The sequence below is a fragment of the Myotis daubentonii genome, chromosome 3, assembly GCF_963259705.1.
Source record: "Myotis daubentonii chromosome 3, mMyoDau2.1, whole genome shotgun sequence".
NCBI classification, from domain to species: Eukaryota; Metazoa; Chordata; class Mammalia; order Chiroptera; family Vespertilionidae; genus Myotis; species Myotis daubentonii.
The window spans coordinates 129,740,774-129,762,941 of record NC_081842.1 but is presented as its reverse complement, the minus strand read 5'-3'; the positions used below and the strand labels follow the sequence as shown (position 1 = coordinate 129,762,941).

The window sequence follows — 22,168 nt, the reverse complement described above, 5'->3', positions numbered from 1 at the left end:
ACCCCTTGCCCCCGCCGCCCCCAAGTGCACAAATTTTGTGCACTGAGCCTGTAATTCAGTTTATAATCCCTCCTGTTCCTGGCTTCTAGGACAGAGGTTCACATGTAGTGGGTGCTCAATGAACTCATGGCAGAATAAACCAGTGCCACCCACAGCTCTGTGTCCTCTGTGGAAGGCAGCTGTGGAACAGTGCAGGGATGGGCCCAGGGACCAGAGGCACTGGGCGGGTAAGTTCAGTGGCCTTGTAGAATTTACTTTATCTGCATTTTAGCTGCCTATGTAAAATTTCCCAAACATGCCTGAGATATGAATCCCCTCAGGACCTTCTTAAGAAACCATAATCCAAATAAGGAGAGCATAGGCCTAAGAATCTGTATGTGAACAAGCACACAAGGTGACTAATAGTTAGACAACTTTGAAAAACAGATTACAGTGAGAATTAAGTGAGAGGATCCTGAACCTGTAAGATCACTCTATAAGCTACAGGCCTGTGAGAGCTCTTTCACCTTCCTTCTCCAAGCTTGTTTATTTTCTCCTGTGTATGATGGGGATCTTTAGAGCTACGATGAATAACAGATAATAAAATCCTTGAAAAACTGCAAGGCTGCATTACAAACTTAACCATTATTTTGTATTGCTAGGAGCATTAAAAAAAAAAAAAATCAGGAACAACTCATTTCCTGGCAATCAGAGGAAACAAAAAATTCAGGAAAAATGGAATTTTAATTTCAAAAGGGTGTGTTCTCTCTTGAGAACTTCATAATATTCTCTGCTACTTCTGTTTCACTTTGAGACTCCTGGGGAGAGGCATGTGTTCTTTGTGGTCAGCCTCTGTCCTACCTACAATACCTGCTTCCTCACCACTCCCCCACCCTCCTGGAGCCACAGCTCATGCAGAGGAGCTTGCACACACTCAGAGCCTTCTAACAACATCTAAATAAGGCCCTGGATCTACAGGTTCACACCTCTGTTTTTCATGGGATTTCAACCAAGGGGCTCCGGTTTCACTTCTGAAAAGATATAGAATGTCATCTCACAAACAAGCTGCTTGAAAGTGGCAGAGAAAAAAAAATCTGCTTTGAAACCAGAAGTACTTCGAGAGGCTGGTTAAAGGCAGAAAAAAACAGCCACAGAGAAACACTGCCTCCCCCTCACACTCTGCACCTGGTGACAGACCTAAATAAAAGCAGTGTGGAAACCCATCACCCAGGACATTTGGATCGGCCTTTGTTAGCCAGAGACACCCATTCAACCAGCCCTCCCAGGGAGAATGCCCTGCAACTTTGTTTCTAAGCAGCTCTTCAAGGACAATGAAGGTCATTGTAAATTTGTAAGCGATGCTGATGTTGTTGGATGCAGAGCTGGCGCAGGCATGATTCCTGGGGTATTTGCTAATCTCACTTGGGCTTGTCAGTCTTCATTAAGGCCACAGCCACTGGCCAAATGGTTCCCCCAACTCTCCCCTTACCCCTAGTTTAGGGGATCTCTCAACTCTGCCAGGAACTTGTGAATAGCACGACTGCCAAGTATGTAGATGGAGTAGAACTGTACTGAGTCCTAGGAGAGGGGAGGCTGTAGGACGATTCCATTTTGCGAGTGATTTTGACGATGTGCCAGAGGGAAGTTTTACAAACCCAAGAGGCTGTTTCTGATTGTCTGGTAGCAGAGATGGCCCTACATAGGCAACTGAGGGTAACTTTTCCAAAATGGAAACTATGCTCTCAGTAGGACAAATGAATTTGGGAGAAAGTGTATCTAGTTGTAGGATTTAAGCAAGCTAACAGAACTCCACCAACTCTTCTAAAAACAAACCTGCTTCCTTCCTTTTTAAATCTCACACAGAAATAGGTACTCTAAGGAAAACAAAAATCCATCAGTGGAAAAACCGCAAAGGACAATTTAAGTAAAGGTGAGATTAGATTCCAAGTGTCACACAGGGATGAAAGCTCACGTGTCCTCAACTTGTAAAAGGAGGATCACCTGTATGTGAATGCCCATCATTCTATTCACAGACACAGTGTTTCTGTACCCTAAGGCACCTCACCAGAGCCTATTCACCCAGAAAACACCTGAACTCTAGCACGTTAGCAAATGCCTCTATAAGAGAGTATGAAACTTAATTTAGAATACTGGAGTGGATTTCAGCATCCCCCATTCCTCTAGGAGGATCCTCTGACCAGGGCAGGGATCTAGCAGCTCTGTTAGGGGTGTGTGGAAAGGAGGAGCTATAGTGTCAGGGGCATGCAGAGTTGAGCTCTCTTGAATAGCAGAGGGTTGCAGCTGCTTGCAACTTCTCTCTCCCTTAGCACCACTTGTAATGTCACTGAAGGGCATGGGTAGGTGTGAAGCACACATAGGAGAGGGCTGAGGTGGGGGGGGTCCCAGGGCAGGAAAGTGCCCCCAGGGAACATGTGGGGTGAGGGGGTAGGTGAGCCCAGTTTCCACTGTGGCCCCTGGTATGGCAGGATTGAGGGCTCCCAATGCTGGCAGCTGGAAGGAGGCACCATGATCCCAGAGAGCCTTCAACTCATACGTTAGCCCTTCTTGTCCCTTCTCTTTTGGAAATCAAACAAACCAAGCAAAATCGCACAGCACACTGGCTCTGACCTTGGCATTGGCCAGGCTAGAAAGAGCACATTAACATGGTAAAGACATCTGACTCCCACAAGAACAGTGAACTGGCAGGGTCCTGAAACCATGGAGAGACCTGGACCGCCAGCCAGTGCCCAAGCCCTGCCCCGGCTGCCACAGGCAGAGGGACAGCACAGCAAGGGAAGGGCTGCAACAGCCAGCGCTGTAGGCCAAGGAAGCACTCGCCTTAGTTAGCTGAGGTTTGTCCTTGCAATTCTCAAAGGACTTTATGGCAAATAAATGATATTCTTGTTCATAGCCAGGTCCCCAACTAGTCTTAAAAAGAAAAAAGTCAAAATTTTAAACTCATTGAATTGAGAGCTGACATGTACCACAGCTTGCTTAATGAGGCAGGGCACTATGGTATCTGTTCTTTTTCTTTTCTTTTCTTCTAAGAACACAGCACACAGGCAATAGGGTGGTGAAGACCTGGAGATGGGGAGACAGGGGGAGGGGAGGAAAAGGGGAGAAAATGGGAGGTTTCTGTAATACTATCAACAATAAAAAATATATTAAAAAATAAGAACACTGCATAATTCTGGGCAATGGGATTTACAGAAATAAAAAAAAAATAAGGCTTTTAAAAAAAAAATAAACCTTGTGGCTAAACAATTTTGGGATTAGCTCCTCCCTGGGTAGAAATGCAGTGTGACCCCTGTGGTGTCATGGTCTGGCATTCTGTGTAAGGCGTGTGGGCACAAGAAGCCCTGAGCAGAGCCAGCAGTGCTGATGGCTCGCAGGAGGGCTAAGAGGCACTTACCAGGAACAACTATCACCAGGAAAGGTATCAACACTGATAACCGCTAACAAGTTTCTTGGGGTTTTTTTGTTTTTAGTTTTTAATATGACAGGGATATTAGAAGTATGATAGCAAGAAACTATTTTTTAAAAATATGTTCTTACTGATTTTTTTTTTTTTTAAAGATAGAGGGGAAGGGAGATAGAGAAACATCCATCAGTTGCCTCTTGTATGCACCCTGACTGGGAATCAAACCCACAATCTTTTGGAGGGCAGGGACGATGCTCCAACCAACTGAGCCACCGGCCAGGGCCCGCTAACAAGCTTCTAAACAACCTTCCCAAAACACCCCAAATGGGCAGGAAGCACGGATACACATCGATGATTAAGAGTCAGGCCTGAAGGCAAATTTATCAGCAATGGGATTTACACAAATGAAAAGTAAGGCTGAAAAAATAAATAAACCTTGTAGCTAAACAATGTTAGGATTAGCTCCTCTCAGTGCTTGCTATGATAATATTTTATTCATCCGGTGACCATAACTCTCCAGAACAAGAGGAAAATCCTGGAGTTAACAAAAAAGCTTCAAAGTAGCCCAAAGCAATAAACCACAGGCATTTGACTTTCAAATCATTCTACCATTGTGTCAGGTAACAGACAGATGGGTGAACCCATCATCAAGAAAGGGTAAAAAAAATATTTTTTCCCCTATACTAAACGTATTTTCAGAGAAATGCTTTGGTAAATTTCAAATATCAGGAAATTTCTTTAGCATCTCAGATTTCTCCAATAATCCAAGGAAAATGATGTGTGGCTCTATTATTTAAAGGTATCAAGTCCCTTCAAGCTTTTAAGTATGTGGCTCTCGGCACAGGTGTATTACAAAATTTCGTTGTTAGGTCTCAAACCCAATTTACTAAATAGCCACTCGGTTTTCCCAATATTCACAAAAGCAAAATTAAATAAAAGAGGCTCTTTATAATCCTATATAATAAAAGGCTAATATGCAAATTGTCCCCTCTGGAGTTCAACCTACTGTGTGTTCAACCAACCAGGAGTTTGACCACTCACTATGATGTGCTCTGACCACCAGGGGGCAGTGCGGAATGAGGTCAGGCCCTGGCCGGCAGCCGGGGGAAGGAAGGCCCCAATTGGCCCTGATTGCCTGCCAGGCATACGGACCCTACCCATGCACGAATTTCGTGCACTGGGCCTCTAGTAATAAATAAAGGATAATCCGCTTTCATGTTCTCTGTCAAGTAAGCAGTACCTGGGAGATGTTCCGGAATTTCATTCCTTAATGTCATTGGAATGGGGTACCCAAAGAGTGTTATAAAATCATAACTGTAAATGTTGTAAGGTTTAAAATACTAGAAATGACATATTCTAAATCTAGTATCAGTGGTAAATGCTCATCCAGCATTTGTTACAATATAATGGAATGTGGATTGTCCCCTTCCCCCTCACATCAGTCCTGAAATTCATTTTGCAGATGGAAAAACTGAGTCTCAACTTGCTGGAGGCTACAGAGCTGCCAGGCAGCTAGGATGGAGCCAATGGCTTAATTCCTTCTTGCAACTCTGTTATGCTGTCAGTTCCGAAGAGAGTTATTTGCAGGTGCTCAGCTCCTTCTACAACTCATGCCACTGGACAGCGGCTCCACTGGGAGCCCTTCTTAGCACTAACACTCGCAAGCAGCCAGCAGGCCCAGGCCCTGACATCAGAACCTGTAAAAACCTAGCTAAGAAGGCTGCTGCTCACCCAGGCCAATTTCCTGAGATACTGGATTTCTTGCTCATTACAGTGTTTTAATCGAGAGACTGACATTATTTTTGAAAGGGATTTCATGCTTCATTTTTCCTGCTCTGTCTCGGGAGGCAAGACGATTAAGTGCAAACAACCTCTCCTCAGAGTCCTGCCTGGCTCAGACATGCCTCTCCCCTTGAGCCCACTCTCCCCTCCAGTCCCGTCCCAGCTGAGAACTGACATCCAACAGCTGCACTAATCTCTCTCGGTTGCTGGGAGCAACAGCACAGGCCCTGTGACAGGGCCCTGGCCAACAGTGGGCGGCAGCCTGCCCTCCCTACGCCCAGGAATCCTCCAGGCTGCACACCGCGTCCCAACACCCTGCTTAGACTGTTCACCCGAACCAGTGTGGCATGAAGCCCAGGCAGATCTAGGGTGGGGTGAGCGCAGAAGCCGGGGGCTATCCCTGCCCGGCACAGCCCAAGTCATAGAGAAGATCCTCAGCAGGGTGGAGGGGGGCAGTCCTGACAAAGGTGCCTCCAGCTTCTAGGCCCGCTGGGAAGGAGGGGAGAAGGGAAGTGTACTCCGCTGCAACCTTGCCACCAACATCATTTTAAATCTGCTTCCAACGGGCCGAGCCTCAGACCCCTGAGACTCAAATACAAAATGCTGACCAATCTTTTGTTATCCCTTTCCCTGTTTTTAGAATAGCATGTATCAAGTGTGGGACCAACGCCATTGAATGCGTCTGAAGGCCTTCCTGCAGGCCATGGGTGTGTGTGCGTGTGTGTGCAGTACAGGGAGTGGAACACTCTTTGGAACACTTCAGAATCCCCAGGAAAGAAGGTTCTGGCACCTCTCCACTGCCAAGACGAGGAGGGCCCAGCCCATCCACACCTACAGCAGCACTCCCCTCCCCGCCCACATCCTGCCTGTCGGAGCCCCCTTGGGCTCCAGTGGACTATTCCCTGACAGGGATTTGAGGGCAGTGCCTTCAAATGTGAAATCACCTCACAGACAACCAAGGCCATGCCCACTCAACGGAGGGGGGCCTCCAGCAGAGGGTTGCGGGGAGCACTACCACACCTGATGTGAAATGCCCCGGGAAGCTTCACCCAGCGGGGTCAGCTCCCTCTGCTTGAACAACGGGCACCATGCCCCTCGGGCCCTGAATCTGTCCCCTTTGCTTTTTTTTACTGCTCATTTACTTTCTAAAAGCCCTTGAGGGGTCCTATCTCCAACATCACTATTTTTTTTCTCAAGTCTAGTCAATCGCCTAAAATATAATAAGCACTCCATCATATGCTAAAATGATTGAAAAATCATTTATTACCTGATTTCTTTCAATCAAGAAGCCATGTAAGCCCTAGCCAGTTTGGCTCAGTGGATAGAGTGTCAGCCTGCAGACTAAAGGGTCCCAGGTTCGATTCCAGTCAGGGGCACATGCCCAGGTTGCAGGCTCAATCCTCCCCAGTAGGGAGCGTGCAGGAGGCAGCCAATCAATGATTCTCTCCCCTCATTGATGTTTCTATCTCTCCCTCTCTCTCCTTTCCTCTCTGAAATCAATTAAAAAAGCAGCAGCAGCAGCAGCCATGTAAGATTGTACAATAACTTTTGCCAGATTGTGCCCCCAGCTGCAGCCGCATCACCATGGTGACCACCCAGCTGTCACTGGTCCAGGCCCAGCCCCAGTCAGCCAGACATAAGTCATTCAGACACAAGACCAGGGGCCAACAAAGGAAAGCCGCTGCCGTGGCGCCATCCCTGCTATCGGTGGGCTTATCCTAGGCCTGCACCTGTGAGGTGGTTGCTGGGCACTTGAAACACGCCTGCTTAAACTGAGATGGGCTGTGATCATACCACACACTGTGGACTGCAAAGACTTGGTACATAGACAAGAAACTAAGACATGTTGCTGACAATTTTTATATTGTACTTATGTTGACATTATATTTTGGACATATTGGTATAATCAACAAAGCATGATCAATTTCACCAGTTTCTTTTTTATTTTTTTAAAACGTGGCTATTAGAAAATTTAAAATGATATCCATAGCTCTCTTCCTACCTGTGGGCACGGAGCTGCACTTCCCTCCCAGCTAACTTTATTCATGGAAGTGTACGATCTGTTACTCTGTTCTATTCTTATAACCAAGCAGGAAATTCAACACCCTGCAACATCCTCACACAGGGATGTCCTTTTTGCATCCACCTGCTCACTGAACACTCTTGCCCATCACCTCCGATTCCAAATGCCAGGTCTCCAGAAGCCCCGCACTTCTTGTCTGGGAGCCCCATAGACGGCTGGTTTACTGCTAGTCACAGGGCCCAGGCAATAACCAGCCAGAGCTAGAATCACTACAAGCAGCCTCATGTCTTCCTGTCGTTCTACACTGACACTTCGTTAATTTGAAACACAGGGGAGTGGAGGACAACGGCTCAGCGTTTATATGAGTTTAGATTTCCAACATTTTTTTATTAAGAAACAATAAGCATCTTTCCAGTGGGGGTGGGGGTAAGGGCAGGAGAGAAGAGAAGCCAACAGCTGTTTTGAGTTATAAACTTTCTGTCTAAACTGGTAGCATCTATCCCACTGTGGTTCTGCTGCCTTTGGTGTTTGCAAATGGAGTTGGTGCCTATTTTAGGTCTGGGTTAACAAGCAATTTCTCCCACCAGCTACTGTCACAGTTCACTGCCTGGCTGGGCCCTGCTGGCTCCTGCCTGCCCCCATGGTCTCCTTGATAGCAGGCTATTATGTGGAAAGGCAGAGCAGTGAGGAGAAAAGGGAAATTAACTATGTTCTGTAATCAGCTCCTTTTGGTTTCCCGACACAAGCCCCACCCCAACTAGCAATAACCGCTAGCAGGGCATGGCCTGGTTGTCCCACAGTGGAAGCAAGGCAAGCCCTTCTTATGGCCATTGCTGGCACTGTGGGTGCAGCATCCAGGGGCTCTGCTGGGAGGGAGGGCTTCCAGGAGGGGTTGAGTCCCTGCCAGGCTATAAAACTTCTCCAGTCAAGCCCTCACCAAACAAAGGGTATTATACCTGAGTAGGCAATGAAAACAGGCAGGACTTGAGGTTCAAATCACAGCCCATCGGTGGCCCTGGCGTCACGGTGAGTGTATTACCCTCTGAATCGTGCAGAACAGAACCACCGTGTCCAGTGCATTTCCCAATCTAGCCTCTCAGAGCAGCAAGCCCAGCCTGCCCTGGAGAAGCTGCTTGTCTAGAAGGCTCCATCAGGAGAACCCACACCCTGGTGCAGGTCGGCATTTAAGAAGGGGACACCTGGTCTTTATCACTGCTATACACTGTACGGGCTCCAGCCACCCACAATCTCTACTGAGACTCAAGTGATGTTCCCTGCACGGCAGAATTACACAGAAGGGGGCAAGTGGGTAGTTCCTAAAGATATCTAAACACAGAATAAAGCATGAAGTGAAACAAAACATGTAGGGACTCGTAGACTAGCAGTGTGTTTACTTTGCAGTGAAAGGATTTGGGGGTCCCACGGCTATTACTGTCCCTGCCCACGACTTGCCATGTGACTTCAGGTAACTTCACCTCTGTTTGCTCAGGTCCTCAGTCTGGAGAGCTAATTCAATATTCACCACCCACCACAAGCCCACATCCTGGGAATGCCGTGGATGTTAATAAAACCGCGAAGTCAAGTTCCTGAATCTCTTAGAACTACAGGGCTTATAAAAGAGTCAAATGCTCTTTCTTGGTAGACAAAGAACAACTGTTAAGAGACAGGTTTCAGCTTCACAGAACTGAAGGCCTGAAAGGGCCCGCAGGGGTCGTCTGGTCAGCTCTCCATCAAGGTTCAGATGCAGCTGGGCAAGTCCCCTGTGAGCAGACAGGAGTGGGACCCAGGGGTTGACCACTCCACGTGTCATGCAATTTCTCAAAATGGGGGAGTTATGGAGGGACATTTTATAGCACTTCAATTGCTCAGCAGTTTGAACTTGTCATAAATCCCTTTTTCCCCTAATGAAAAAATGTCAAGCTAATGTGATTAACGATAATGATACCTGACACAGCTTTATGTTACCATACTATTAATTAGACTTTTCCCTTAACACAAAAGTCCCGCTTGTTCAGACCCCTTCACTCCTCAGTCACAACCAAACACGTATCTCAGGAAGGCAATGTGGTCCATACACAGACGTCCAGATTTCCACAACCCCCACTGTCTCCTGAAACCCGAAGCCACAGCCCTGCATGCGGACACCTGCCCTGGGTGACCCTGGCAGACACGCAACTTTCCAGCGGCACACGGCACCAGAGGCTCCCCCTGGCACCGAGTTGATTCCAATGCTTACCAATTTAAAAAGTGGCAGCTGCATAGGAAAAGGTTCCAAGCCTATCTGCTCACTAAGAACACAGGGCTTTTTACCGGATGAAAGTTCTCAGGGAAGGTTGGGAAAGAAAGCTGAGTGCCCCGCACCCCCACAACCCCAAATTCTGCTGGAAGTCGTATTAGCATGTGCACTTTCTGCGAGGAAGGGCGGGGAGACCTAACCTTGAGGCTGACCAGCAGGACTATTACCCATCACCGTTTCTCTGGGACGGGCTTCACGTTAGGTCAAATGTCGCACGAAGTTGAACTTGGTCTCACACCAAAACGCATTCTCCGTGTCCTGTGCTACCGTCAGTCCAGTGCCACCTACCTGCACCTACAGCACCTGCTCGGCCTCTCCTGCCCACACCGCACACTCCTGCACAGCTCATGTCATCTGGGATGCAACACCTTCTGTGAGGACAGTGGGTCTGCTGCCTAAAAGCTGTGAGGAGACGCGTGTGCACGGGCCTCCCAGGAGTGAAGGACACAGGGAACCTCAGTGAGCATGGCCTGTGGCCACAGCACCTTCTCTGTAACACAGTGGTTCTCAACCTTCCTAATGCTGCGACCCTTTTAATACAGTTCCTCATGTTGTGGTGACCCCCAACCATAAAATTATTTTCGTTGCTACTTCAGAACTGTAACTTTGCTACTGTTACGAATCATAATGTAAATATCTGATATGCAGGATGTATTTTCATTGGTACAAATTGAACAAAATTAAAGCATAGTGATTAATCACAAAAACAATATGTAATTATATGTGTTTTCCAGTGCTCTTAGGCGACCCCTGTGAAAAGGTCGTTTGACCCCCAAAGGGGTCGCGACCCACAGGTTGGCGACCCACAGGTTGAGAACCACTGCTCTAACACCTTTCAGCCCGTTGTCACACACCATTCTTTTTATTTATTTATTTATTTTATTTTTATTGATTTCAGAGAGGAAGGAAGAGGGAGAGAGAGATAGAAACATCCATGATGAGAGAGAATCATGGATCGGCTGCCTCCTGCAAGTCCCCCACTGGGGATCAAGCCCACAACCTGGGCATGTGCCCTTGACTGGAATCGAACCTGGGATCTTTTAGTTCCCAGGCTGACGCTCTATCCACTGAGCCAAACCGGCTAGGGCACACCATTCTTTTTTAATATTTTTTAAAATTGATTTTAGAGGGGAATGGAGAGGAAAACACCAATGATGAGACAGAATCATTGATCAAGTGCCTCCTGCACTTCCCCCACTGGGGATTGAGCCCGCAATCTGGGCATGTGCCCTGACCAGGAATTGAACCATGACCTCCTGGTTCATAGGTCGATGCTCAATCACCGACCCACACCGCTGGGCTCACACACCATTTTTAATGGCCTTGCGAGCATCCTCATACCCAGGGGAAATCGTTTCAGCCCAGTGTGCAGTAATAGGGATGGGAAAGAGCTCCGAGTGCAGGCACACTCCACCCTTCCTCCTACCTCAGCGGGTTATCTGAGTGGGTCTCCATGTGGCTCTCCAGTCCATACTTGCAAACGAACTCCTTAAAACACACTGGGCAGTGGAACACTTCATCGGCCTTCTTCTCCAAGTCACCTGACTGCCCGTCTTCCACCATCTTAGGGGAGAGGAAAAAGAAATCATGAGGGAGGCTCCCACATGGGCTGGCATCTGAGGCATTGCCAACACTCGGTCCAGAGGCCATCGAAAAGGAAAGGGGGCCACCTCCTGGGTATTTAGGATGCACCTGACCGGTCCTTCACTCATGCAACGAACACACACTCACCAAATATAACATCCACCCACCCACCCACCCAGCATCCACCCTCAGCCACTCATCCATTCAACACGTATTTACAAAGCACCTAGCGCTTGACAGGCACTGGGAGTAAAAGTCCCTAACACTGAGGCAGCTGCCACTCTAGCTGGAAAAAACAAGCAGAGGAGCAACGGAACGGGCTCTCCCTTTCCTTATGGGCTCCGGGGGCTCCACAGAGGAAGCACACACACCCTCTTCTGTAGATACCTTACACAGCGTGGGAAGCACAGGCCAGCGCCCCCCGCCCCTCCCTGCAAAAATAAAGACTAGGTGTGTTTCTACCAAGAGTCCCGTGGTTAGGCACATCGGGGCTGGGAGCAGAGAGGACCTTTTTAGCAGGCGCTGGGTCTTCTTTCTCCGACTCGGCGTCATGACTCAGTTTCCTTTTGGAGGACAGCCGCCGGCGCTTCAGTGGGGACGGCGGGGCTGCAGCAGCAGCACTGTTCGGGTCCTTCTCGTGGATCTTCATATGTCTGGAAAGCACGCATGCACACACACACACACAATTTGATTTAGCAAAAAAAAAAAAAAAATGCATGGGTTTACTTCTTTTAAATGTTTTACGTTTTATATTTAGACATTGGTAAATGTTCTTAAGAGATATGACGTATAATTTATACAGTGACTTCTCTCTTTTTAACCTCCCTGAACCCTCCTTGAACCCTCTTAAGTCTCTTGCAACTGCTACCCAAAAAATGTCACTTAATACCTTGCTGTCTGTTGGGAGACATTCATGAACTTCACTGGCACCAATGAGATGAAAGCAAAGTATCTGATGACCTGTTCTTATTCAGGCAAAATGGACTATTTTAGGACACCTAATTCTACAGAATACAGAATTCCCAGAGCCCTGGCCGGTTTGGCTCAGTGAATAGAGTGTCGGCCTGCAAACCAAAGGGTTCTGGGTTCAAGCCTGGTCAAGGACACGTACCTAGGCTGCAGGCTCCTCCTAGACCCAGACTCTGGTCAGGGCACATCCAGGAGGCAACCAATTGATGTGTTTCTCTCACACTGATGTTTCTCTCTGTCTTTCCCTCTCTCTTCCACTCTGTAAAATTCAATGGAAAAAAATCCTCAGGTGGGGATTAAAAAAAAAAAGAATTCCCAGATACCACCAGTTCACAAACCAAGTAATCACTATATATTGACCCTCAGGACCCACCCCCCATCTACCAGTACTGCATTTTCTCTCTTCTGCTTTCTGAAGAATGTTACGGGTCAAATTTGGGAAGTGGTGACCGAACAAATATCTGGGACGCTTATTAAGACCCAAAAGCCTTTCCACGTTGTTCATGGTATTACATGGATTAATAATAGCTCATGGGAATAGCTGGGACAATAAAATGAGTAAGTTACATGTTGCAACCCTGACATCTATGAGACTAGAACTATACATATAAGTATTACATATTCATAATGTATACACTATTACAATACAGAGTTTTATGGGTTCCAAAAAGAGAGTTTTATGGATAGCTGATTTATAGTGACCTAACTTTATCAAGTTCTAAAACAAATATCCTAAGAACAAGGTATCAAGACCAAGAGGGAAAGAATGACATTATATAAAGAGAGTCACTTTCAATGTCCTTGCACTGACATAAAAGGCTTAGTCTTTCTAATGACAATCATCACCACCACCACCACCGTCGTCTCTGACGGGTTCAACTGTGCCCAACGCCAGAATGCAGCCACAGCTTTGTATAAATAATTCCTTTATAGGGTTATTGTACTGGAGACGTTGGCAGGAATGGGAAGAACAGCAGAGTTTTCATAAATGATCCTACCACACTTGTGAAAAGAAGTTCAGTTCACTTTTGGGGACGCTTTCTTCAGGGAAGACAGGCTGAGGATGCAAAGGTGAAGAAGTTCTCGAACCACAAGCACAACACAGGCCTCGGGCCACCGACTTAGTGACACAGCTAAGACAATGCCTCTCCCTCACATCACCCGCCCTGCGACACCCGCGAGTCCGTGCTGAGCATGTGGGGGGTAAGATGCGGACTTCCCTTGTTCTGGTTCTACAGACACGTTCTAGAAGACGGAGGGGCCTCCACATTAGCCCCTGCCCAGAGAGCACCAGCCCAACCAGCTGCCGGCAGCTTAGACATGGCCTAACCTTCAAGGAAATGGGCCTCACGGAAGGCGGTACAGGTCAAACCTGTGTCCTTAGGGGAATCGGTGTGGTGGAGCAGAGAGACTCCGCTCAGAGAATGGAAAAAAGTCCCAACCATAATGCCCACTTAGAGTATCAGGAAAGGGTGCTTTGGTATTAGTCCTTGGTCACCTAAGCCTTGGGAAAGTTCATGAAAACAAACAGCCTTCCTCTAAGTACCCGTTCTGTTCTACAGGGATTTAAGGAGGCCAACACTTAGCATCAGTGTTTGGATGGAAAAAGGAAAGGCCAACAAACTTCTTTCCACGTTTACTGGACGGTACATTCCAACTTCAGAAACGTAAAAAGAATTTTTTCATAGCATCTAAGCCCTGAGGAAGTATAACACTAAGGGATGCGAATTAGTACCAAACCCACCCTTTCAATAAGTAAACTCAAAATTAAAAAATGAATACCCTTTCAACAGTCGACAGGTTACCTCTGCAGATGAACATGAGGCCATAACCCATGAGAAAATGAAATCAGACTGACAACTGTCAGCAGTTCACTGGGTGCCCTCTCTATCAGGTGATACTAGCATGTCTAGTTCTTAGGATTTACGACAATTGTTTCCACAGAGAGAGAAAGAGGAGGGGCGAGAGTGAGTACTCAGTGAGGATCTGGTGGGAATGTTACATAGAATATTACTGTCATTTTGCAGCTGTTGAGGTGTGGAGAGGCTGACACACCCGGGACCTCAGCTAGGACAGAACGGTCCTTGGTGTGCTGACACCAGAGTCCATGCTTTTCCTCCAAATCACCTCCAAAGGCCAGGCCTTTGGATCTGGGTTCTGGATCATGGGCTGCATTCTTAGGGATCGAACCTGAACCTGCACACTTCCATTTTGGGTGACTGTTGCCCAAGGCCTAGCAGCTGATAGCAAACGCTAACAAAATTACAACAGGGAGTGAACACTCAGAGGTCAGGCAAGAACATTCCCCACCTCCAGTCCTGCCTCTGTCTTATTCTGAAAAACAAGGACTGCCCTTGAACTGCATCCCTGTACAGGCAGGCAGAGGAGACCAGATCACAACAGTCTTGAGGGGTTGGTAGGAAATATGAGGCCGCTGAACACATCAACCCACTCCAATTTTCCCATAGTGCCCAGCTGGAGCCCTGGGTTCAGAGCTCACGCAATACTCCATAACAGGGTTAAATCTCTGGGTGATGGCCAAGACACAGGGTGTCCCCAATCCATCCTTTCAGCTACATGGTAATCAGCAGCTGCAGGTTCATTTAAGAACTTAACTCAGGCAATAGCTGAGCTGCCAGGGTTGGGAGTTCTAACCATTTCTGGAGTTGGCTGAGATCTGTGGTTAATGATATCCTTCTCTGGCCTCGGATAGCAGGAGTGGCTGCACTGGCTGTCCATTTCTTCCCGAACCCTCACCATAAGTCGGGCGAGTCGTCATGATGAGCCAGTCATGGCTTCTTTCCCGCAGAAAATGGCCAAAACAGAGAGGAGGGCTGGTGAAGACGAGATAATTCTATTTCTCTTCTTTAAAAGGTTTGGGTCTATTTTTCCCTTATGTTTTATCTAGAGGGCTAATTCATCTAATTTCCATGTACCCTAAGAACTAATAAATTGCAATGAACCTCAGAACTGGAAGGGAGCTGAGATGCTGTCCAGCTTCCCACTAAGCACAGGAAGTTCTCACTACCATTGTTCAAATATAAACACAGTAGACACACCATCACTTAGTTCTGTGACTACTTCCAGCACAAGGACTTCTCCATTTTCAAGTGCTAATTGCTAAAATCATCTTCCCCATGCAAAGCCAAAAATTCTGTCCTTTGTCTATCTGTCCTCAGGGGCAACACAGAATCAGTCTACATTCAGAATGATGACTGCCTTTCTCCAAAGCTTCCTTAAAATTAAACAACTCCAGCTCCTTCAGCCAGTTCTCTCATCTGTCGAATGATGCCAATCACTACTAACCTTGGAATACTCCCCAGTGTGTGAGCATCCTTCAGAAAATGTTGGGTCAGAAGTGAGTACCAATGTGGATGTGGTCCGAGAGTGAAAGCCACAGGGCTGGGACCACCACCTCCAGAGGCTGTGTAAACAGACCTGGGGTTTCCTTGTGTGTGTTTAACAGCAACGCCACAACTTTAATTCCTAAGAGCCGTCTCCTCCATTCTGCACCTGAACAGTTAACATCTTTTCACACTTTCCACATTGACCAGGATGAGAAATATGCAATGTTCAGGTGGTGAAGTATACTTCCTCTTCTCTGCACTAGCCCCTGGTGGCACATAGTAGGTGGTCAATAAATATTTGCCAAAATGAATAAAGGAATGAATAAGTATTTATTGAATCATTGAATGGAGGGCAGGATGAAGTAAATATGCAAAAAATCTGTTACACCTGCAATATCACTACAATGTATGTCCTCAGTTTCCAAGACACCTTCTAATTTTCCTTTAATAGGATTTCATGTTCGCAAACTCGATAGGAGACTATACAGTAAACAATGCTATACTGAAGAGCCTTTAATAAAAAACACCCCATTGTGAACACTGAGGACACATGCTAATGTTTTCTCTACTAGAATTAACCTGTATTCATGCATTAAAGACTGTACCTACATTCACAGTAGAGAGAAGTTAATGCAAACTCAAGGTAAGCATCTGCTTTTTGCATAAAATTCTAGAATTTTCTTTGGAGTGCCACTTCAGTAGTAGGAATCCTGCCACACCTGATCTGAGGAATGAATTTTATCAGAGCTCTTGCTTTCTCCTGTTCATAACACCCAGAGGGGCTTTTACAGTAACAACCAAACAAATGCTGCAGATGTTTCCTAAACCAGGAAAACAGTCTAAATTGGAGTCTTTTTAGCACTGATAAGAGCCTACTTTGAATTTTGAGACGGATGCTGATTTTCAACTCCAAGTTTTCCTCCCATAATCATTTATTTTCTAAAATGTGAAAAGATCCATTGTATCTAGGGTGTGCTGTCCAGAAGAGTAAGGAATATATCAGAGCTAAACCAGATACACCTAGTACAAGAGCTGAACCCAGTAACTCAAAGGAGACAGACCCTCCCTTACTCCCTGAACTTCCTCGTTTCCAGTTCCAAATACGGGAACTTTCTGCTGACCTTTCTTAGGTATGTAAATCTGTAGATTTGGAAACACAGGTAAACTCTTAACCTTTCAAGCACTGGCTTGCTCTGAGAAGCCAGCAGGGATTGGGATAGATGAAAAAAAGCAAAGTTGAGTGGGAAGACAGTGTAGGAGGCAGAGCGACCACGTGATGGCACTGAAGTCTTAGGCAGTCTGAGAGCTGCAAGACCTGCACAGGCCACGTCCTGGCTCTATCACCTGGAAACCATGGAGACTCCCCATGGTGAGTCTCCTCAGCTTCAGTTTTCACATCTGTGAAAGGTACCGGGAGAATACTACCAGCCTCCTAGAGCACACTAGTTTTCAAGCTGTGGTCCTCTGACCAGTAACATGAGCGTCACCCGGGAGCCTGTTACAAATGCACGTTCTCAGGCCTGGCCCCCGCACCATGGGTGTCCACACACCCTCCCGGTCATGTGTGAGTCACTAGATGGCAGGTAAATTCTAACCCTTCATACGGTTCAAGGATCAGGTTAACTTTTTGACTCAGATACTGACATTTTTTAGTATAAGCATTAAATCTCTCCCTGGCTCACCAGCAGACCTTGCACATGTTTACTGTACACAAACTGTACCCAGTACTGCTCGGGGCCGCCAAACTCAAGTCAACACGTTTAAAACGGGTTTTTACAGCCTGATCACAGACACATCTCCACTCCTACCACGCGTGCTCGCTCCGCTTTTCCAGCAAAGTCTTGTGACAACCAGAGAGAATGCATGAGATTCAGAAGCACCACAGCTCTACAACCTATATGTGGGCCAAAGAAAAGAAAGCCTGCAGAAAGATTAGTGTATGTTTCTGTAACAAGTTTAGAGGGAGAGTTTAGGGTGGGGAGCTGTGAGAGACACTTGTAATGTCCACAGAGTCCTGTGCCACCAAATGAGGGGATGGGGAGTGAAGATGGAGGTGAATGGGGTGGGGGGTGGAGGGGTAGAGGATGGCATCAATCAAGCCATTCCCAGTGTGGCCCCACCTGTGAGCTCAAAGGCACCTTCTAGTAATTTGGGTGTTGTTCAGGCTCAGTCATGCTTATCCAGAAGGCAGGTCACACCAGCTGTGCCTGGGTGCGGAGGAAGGTTGGACAATGGTGTAAGCAGCCTTGCTGACCCAGGAGACAGCACTCTCAGAAAGATCTAGAAGTCAGCCTAGCGTGAAGTGCAAACCGCAGGGAGGCGTTCCTGCTGTCTGCAGGCTGGTTGTGGAAATGCCTCCACCAGACTGCTCCCAAGGCTCTCAGGATGTGTTTCCTGAAATGCCGGGCTGCTGCACCCACCCCAACATGAGCCAGTGGGATTCCACGTGCTCTGACACCGGCAATGTGACCAGCACAGGCGAGGGCGAAGGCAAGGATTGCATCTTAGTGCTAATACTTAAGTTTAATCCTGCTGCCTTTGCCTCTGCTCAGGGGCAAAAGACCATGTCCCACTTGTTGCCTTGTTGGCTGCAGCCCGACACTCTGGTGGTGCCATGAATCGAAACTCCATACAAAGTTAAGGAATCTTAATTCAAAGTAGGGGTGTGCTGGGGGTTCAGTCTCACCACGGCTCCTCAGCCAGAGCTCTCCACCCCGATGCGAGACTGCATTTCTGGCTGGACCCCCAGGCCTGCTCTCCTGTCCCATCAGCTCCTGTCTCCTTCATCACGAGGGAGATGGTAATTTCTACTCCATCTTGGTCTCACCTAAGACCTTGGTACAAACACTACCCTGTTGATGGACAGAGCTGAGAGGATGATGCCTGAAGAGTATTTTCCCTCAATGTTCCCAATCTCTTAAGCCATCCTTCAGGAAGGAGAAAGGCAACCTTTTGGCTACTGCCTTCCTTTCCCCCACTGCCATGCTGATACTGGAAGCTGCTGACCACACATCAGAATTGAGGTACAAGGTCTTCCAGTTACTGACTGACTGCTGAGGAAACAGCGGGCCCTTCACTGCTCACTCTGAAGCTCCGTCCCCCTCTCCTGACTTTCAAACTCAGCGTAGGAAAGCCTGGCGGGTGACCCGTATCAATAAATATCAACCTTAAAAAAAAAAAAATCGCAATTCTAGACCCTGTTCCTAACTATCATGCTTTAGAATCAGTACACCCTAAACCCTCATGTACTATTTTTCCTAGTTCTGTTAAAATTTTCATTTGTTATAACATGCTTCTGTCACTATCTGGCTCCCTGGATATCTTTTAATAATGCCCACAAAAATACATAGTATATATTGCCATATAAAATCACAAATTCTTAAAAAACAAACAATAGACCTCAGAGGTAGGATGAGTTGACCTCTATCACACCCAAAGAGAACTCTCTCATCCGTGCAGAGATGACATGGCCTTGCCTGACTTTCCTTGTGCTAATCCGGAGGAATAAGTAGAAAGTTGCCACTTTTCTTTAGGCAGCTTCCCAGGCTACGCTCCTTCCCCAAGCTGTGCTCCCTGCATTTCTGCCACCTTCCCATACAGCTGGGGTCCCAATTCCACACTCAGAGCTGGCCCTGCAGCAGGACTCGGGGACCTAGGGTCTCAGTGAGAACGCCACCATCCCTAAGGGAAGCCACCACCATCCCCTCAGCTGGAGAGTGCTTCTGTGGCAAACAGCTAAGGAACGGCAGTTAGGCCAACCCCCAAACCTCAGTTTCATGGCAGAATGGAAATGCTGAAGTCACTGAGACCTTTTCTCACTCCAGCCCTGAGGGTATCCGCTTTAACTTTAAGATGGCAGAAGCTAGTTCTTCACATCCTCTTTCTTCTTGCAGAGGAGGAAGAGATGATTATCGCCACAGTAAGGTGGTGCCAAGTCACTGTTTGCTGCTGCTCGGCTGCTTCCAGAAGAGGAACAAGTAGTGCTTAGGATGGCCCTCCCTGATGGCCTGCCGCCACCGGGGAATGGAGGGTGGGCGCTGGGAGCAGGGAGGAGTGTGGGGGAAAGGAGTCACACACCACTACGGGGACACCATGTCATATTATTAGGGGCCGAGAGAAAGAGCAGAGAAGGAACGGGGTACCACCATCAATTCATCTCTGAGAGAGAAATCACAAAAATGAATCCAAAGAGAAATGTCATCTGTGAGCACCAACCAGCGACAGAGCCCCTGCGAGATGGTAGCAGTGCAGTCACCTTTTCTCTAATATGGGATTAAGGAGGCACACACTGGTCTCTGTTGGCCACAGGTGACGCATCGCCAGGTGATGTGCTGCAGGGAGAGGAGCACGCTGTTCCAGCACTGGGAGCCAGGGAGAGAAGGAGCCAGAAAGAAGGGGCCAAGGTTTGCTTCCGATCTTAGCTGAACCCCGTAACATTGCAGACCTCAGTGTTCCCACCGGCAGAACTAGAACAATCCCTTTGAAGAATTAAGTGCTGATACCACATACCAATGAAGCCCATTTAGGAAATATAAAATCTCTCTACACTGAAAGCCAATAAGCTCTCCATCAACCCAGTGTCTCAGAGGATGCCAAAGGAGACAGGCCCACGGGTACAATGCACACGCCCAAGAGGGGGGTGAGTAGGACTCAATGTGCTACGCGTGGATCCTAACATTTCTGTGCTGCTGGTTTACTTTTTAGTAGAGGGTGGGGGCACATTTTGTTGCTAATCACCTTCCTTAACAAATCAGAAAAACGTTGACAGTGAGTGGGCACGTTTAGATGTTTGCTAGCACCAGCTTGTTCAGCCCAAACAGGTTGGACAGGTTGAATATTTAAACAAAGGCGGAAAAATGCAAGGCATAAAGCAGGACGTGCTGTGGTGGGACTGCGGCCAGCACCTGCAGGTTTAAGTCTGTGATCTGACGCAGGTGACCAGGCTCGCCCTCCTCCTCCTCCTCCTCCTCTTCACTTTAATACTATGGTATTATAACACTAGACTGGACACACTCAGGATCTGCTCAGAGTTGTCAGGACAGCAGAGAGGGCATGGTGGGAGAGGAGAACAGGGCACTCCAGAGCAGCGGCCAGCTCTCCACTCCTCCTCCTATCCCCAGCAAACACATACCTTCCCTTCTGTGACCTAATTTCTAGCTCTCACAAATGCCAGGCTGTTCAAGTGTGGGCAAGCAAAGGTGCTCCAGACTGCGAAGCCATTCATCAGTCTTACTTGGTGCAACTGAACTTTTGAAATATTTCAACAAGATATGTCAAAACCACCATACTGCCTGCATGCAAGAGAACATTTTTTCTGCGTCTGCTTCATCTCCAAAACAAATGAATAGACCATCACCGCCTCTACCAAACAGAAGAGAACCTGTTATAAACATCAGCATCCATCCAGCCAAGTGATAGTCAACTATTTAATTATGAAGCAGATCGTAAATTCGAGAATCAGTGTCAGCATGAAAAAGGCTTCCCCGGTGTCCCGAGCTTGGGAAGTTTTATGAGAGCTCTCTGGCATAACTGTCCTCCAGAAAAAATGCAGAACAAAAGTGAGCACATTTTTGAAATATCCTTTTTAAAAAATACCCCAATTATTTTGACTGTTAAGGAATACTGAAAAAGAAAAAAATACAAAGTAGAAGGGAAATGTTTTAGAGAATGTCAGCAAATACGATAAGAGTCTGCTCTGCACAAGAGACTGTCAACTGAAATGCATCAACTGTCAGCTTTGCTATTTTCTTATGCTTTTTATCTTACTTGAGTAATACAATTCTGTGGCAAATCTCTCTGACCGGTCCTTATTTTTAAGTTGAGGTATAATGGACATACATTATACTAGTTTCAGGTGTGCAAGGTCACAATTCCCTATTTTTACCAACCTGTTCTTTTTCTCAGGGAATAATGATAGCTTCCTACGCTGTGAACATTTCTAAGATGTAAAGAATTCTGAAAGGGACCACAAATGCTCATCTGTTGGTATACATGCTAATTCACATGAGAAATGTAAAAACACCTCAGAACAAGAAATCCCTCCAAAAGGCATTCGAATAGTACAGATTTTCACACTTTGGTAAAAGAAATTTAGGCATACGGCACACGCTACTTCCCAAAACACCGTCTCAGACTGTTGGGTTCTTAGAACACAGCCTCTGGACCCTCCAGGTTGAAGGGTGCGCAGAGTCTACTTTCTGGGTTTTGTAAGTACACTGGCTACCAGCACGTGGAAGGCACTGATGGGTAAGTTTTCCTAGGGAGACAGGAAAGGAAGGAAACTATAATCTGTTGAACATCTTATGTGAACCAGAGGCTTGGGTGTATATCATAGCATTTAATTCTCACAACAAACTCTGTGAGCAAAATGTTACCCTGCTAAAGATGAAGAGAGGGAGGCTCCCTTCGCCATCCGTGGAGCATCGTTCTAGGCCCTCCCCCGAGAGGAAGGAAGTGCTCTGAGGACACACAGAGAGGCCACCTTTAAACCACTACTGAACTTAAAATCAGAGCAAACAGGTTTCAATTCCAGTCAATGAGATGTAAAGAAGGGCTAACAACATTTAAAAATAATCAAACAACAGCCTAGAATTATTTTTTATAGTTAAAAACAGTTTCAATGCTTATTAAAGAAATGTTTTTTAAACTATCCCCAAATTGTGTCTATTTCAGTACACAGAGCACTCAATGTACAGAAAATGCCTGATGCCCAGCACACTACCAAGCACTCACTGAGCACCCACCATGTGAGGGTCGTATGTCGAGGC

At 47.0% G+C, this 22,168-nt stretch overlaps 1 protein-coding gene across 11 annotated transcripts in view; it reads right to left on the bottom strand.

The window, feature by feature from the left end:
- Window positions 1-22,168, bottom strand: part of RREB1 (ras responsive element binding protein 1) — a 145,653-nt gene that overhangs the window by 36,648 nt on the left and 86,837 nt on the right. For all 11 annotated transcript variants that reach the window (XR_009451912.1, XM_059688536.1, XM_059688534.1 and 8 more), the window contains exons 7-8: window positions 11,594-11,738; window positions 10,928-11,064 (exon numbers count right to left, since the gene is read on the bottom strand). Coding sequence is in view for 10 of the 11 variants with exons in the window: in XM_059688536.1 (XP_059544519.1) it covers window positions 10,928-11,064; window positions 11,594-11,738 (282 nt within the window). In the remaining variant the exon portion in view is untranslated. The remainder of the gene's footprint in view (window positions 1-10,927; window positions 11,065-11,593; window positions 11,739-22,168) is intronic.